Source organism: Cynoglossus semilaevis, chromosome 1 (genome assembly GCF_000523025.1).
Source record: "Cynoglossus semilaevis isolate Cse_v1.0 chromosome 1, Cse_v1.0, whole genome shotgun sequence".
In the NCBI taxonomy this organism is placed as follows: Eukaryota; Metazoa; Chordata; class Actinopteri; order Pleuronectiformes; family Cynoglossidae; genus Cynoglossus; species Cynoglossus semilaevis.
The window spans coordinates 32,168,133-32,169,222 of NC_024307.1; the positions used below are offsets into that span (position 1 = coordinate 32,168,133).

At 42.4% G+C, this 1,090-nt stretch overlaps 1 protein-coding gene across 1 annotated transcript in view; it reads right to left on the reverse strand.

The window, feature by feature from the left end:
- LOC103391145 (neuroligin-2-like) overlaps positions 1–1,090 on the reverse strand; it is a 20,022-nt gene that overhangs the window by 15,347 nt on the left and 3,585 nt on the right. Inside the window, exons 2-3 of the mRNA XM_017033905.2 lie at positions 662–927; positions 73–226 (exon numbers count right to left, since the gene is read on the reverse strand). Of these exons, the coding sequence (XP_016889394.1) occupies positions 73–226; positions 662–927 (420 nt within the window). The remainder of the gene's footprint in view (positions 1–72; positions 227–661; positions 928–1,090) is intronic.

The window sequence follows — 1,090 nt, forward strand, 5'->3', positions numbered from 1 at the left end:
ATGAATAAGTGAATGACTAAAGTCTCCCCAGAAGAGTTGACATGGTAAACAACAGAAACAGACATTTCTCACCTTCAGGGTATCCATAGAGATTATCTACAAAGTTAGAGATGGTGTAGTCGAAGGCGGCTGCTGAGATGCCGTCATTGTCTTCACTGTCATCCACGAACTTCAGCCCCTCTCCTTGGTTCACTCCTATAAGGATGTCATAGTTGAGGAACTCCCCCTAGTGGCAAAAGAAGAGAAGACATAACCTACTGTTGATTTGCACATGGTACTGAACACATCTATGGTTTTTTCAGTTTATTATAGGATCCTTAGACAAATGCAATTTTTGTCAAGAAATGTGAATTGCACTATGTAGGAAATATTCATCTATTCATTTTTATTATTACACTCTATTTTAAATATAGTTGATCTTCAATGTTCCAAATCTTTAACTCTAGGTATACAGTATGGCTTGTTTGATTCAGAGTAAACAACCCATACAGTAATGTGCTCTTGTTTATCATTTCTGATAGAGTTGTTGAACGATTGTCTCAATCAAGTTTAAGTGAAGTACAGATGCACCCTGGGAAGTCCGTCAGTGATCATGCTGAGTTGCTGACTACACAGTCATTATTCCGAAGTGTTACTCATCACACTGGTACCCATGACTCACCTGCTGCATGAGGATCTCAGGATCATCTGGCACCACATCACCATCAACTACAGGACCAAAGGCAATGTGGTAGCGAGCTGGTTGGATGTCCTGGTCTACTAGCTCCCTGAAGTTTTTGCGTCTCAAGCAGTCCACCAGGTCGGCCGTCTCTGAGTAGGTGCAGCCCACCTTCCGGGCAAGGATCTTGGTGTACTTGAGTGGCTGGTAGTTGACGGACCAACTGGAGATGGCAGTTCCACTCTGAGCTATGGCCCTGTGGAAGAGACCTGAAAGGAGAAGTTTGTTTTACTACAGTTGACCTTCTAGTGTCATAGAGTTCATCAACAGACTCAGACCAAACAATGTTTTATTTATTTTTCTGAATTTCTAGCACCTGTACAGACAGAACAGGTCTTTGGTGGTGTGTGGCTGTGGTCAGAATTCAAATGA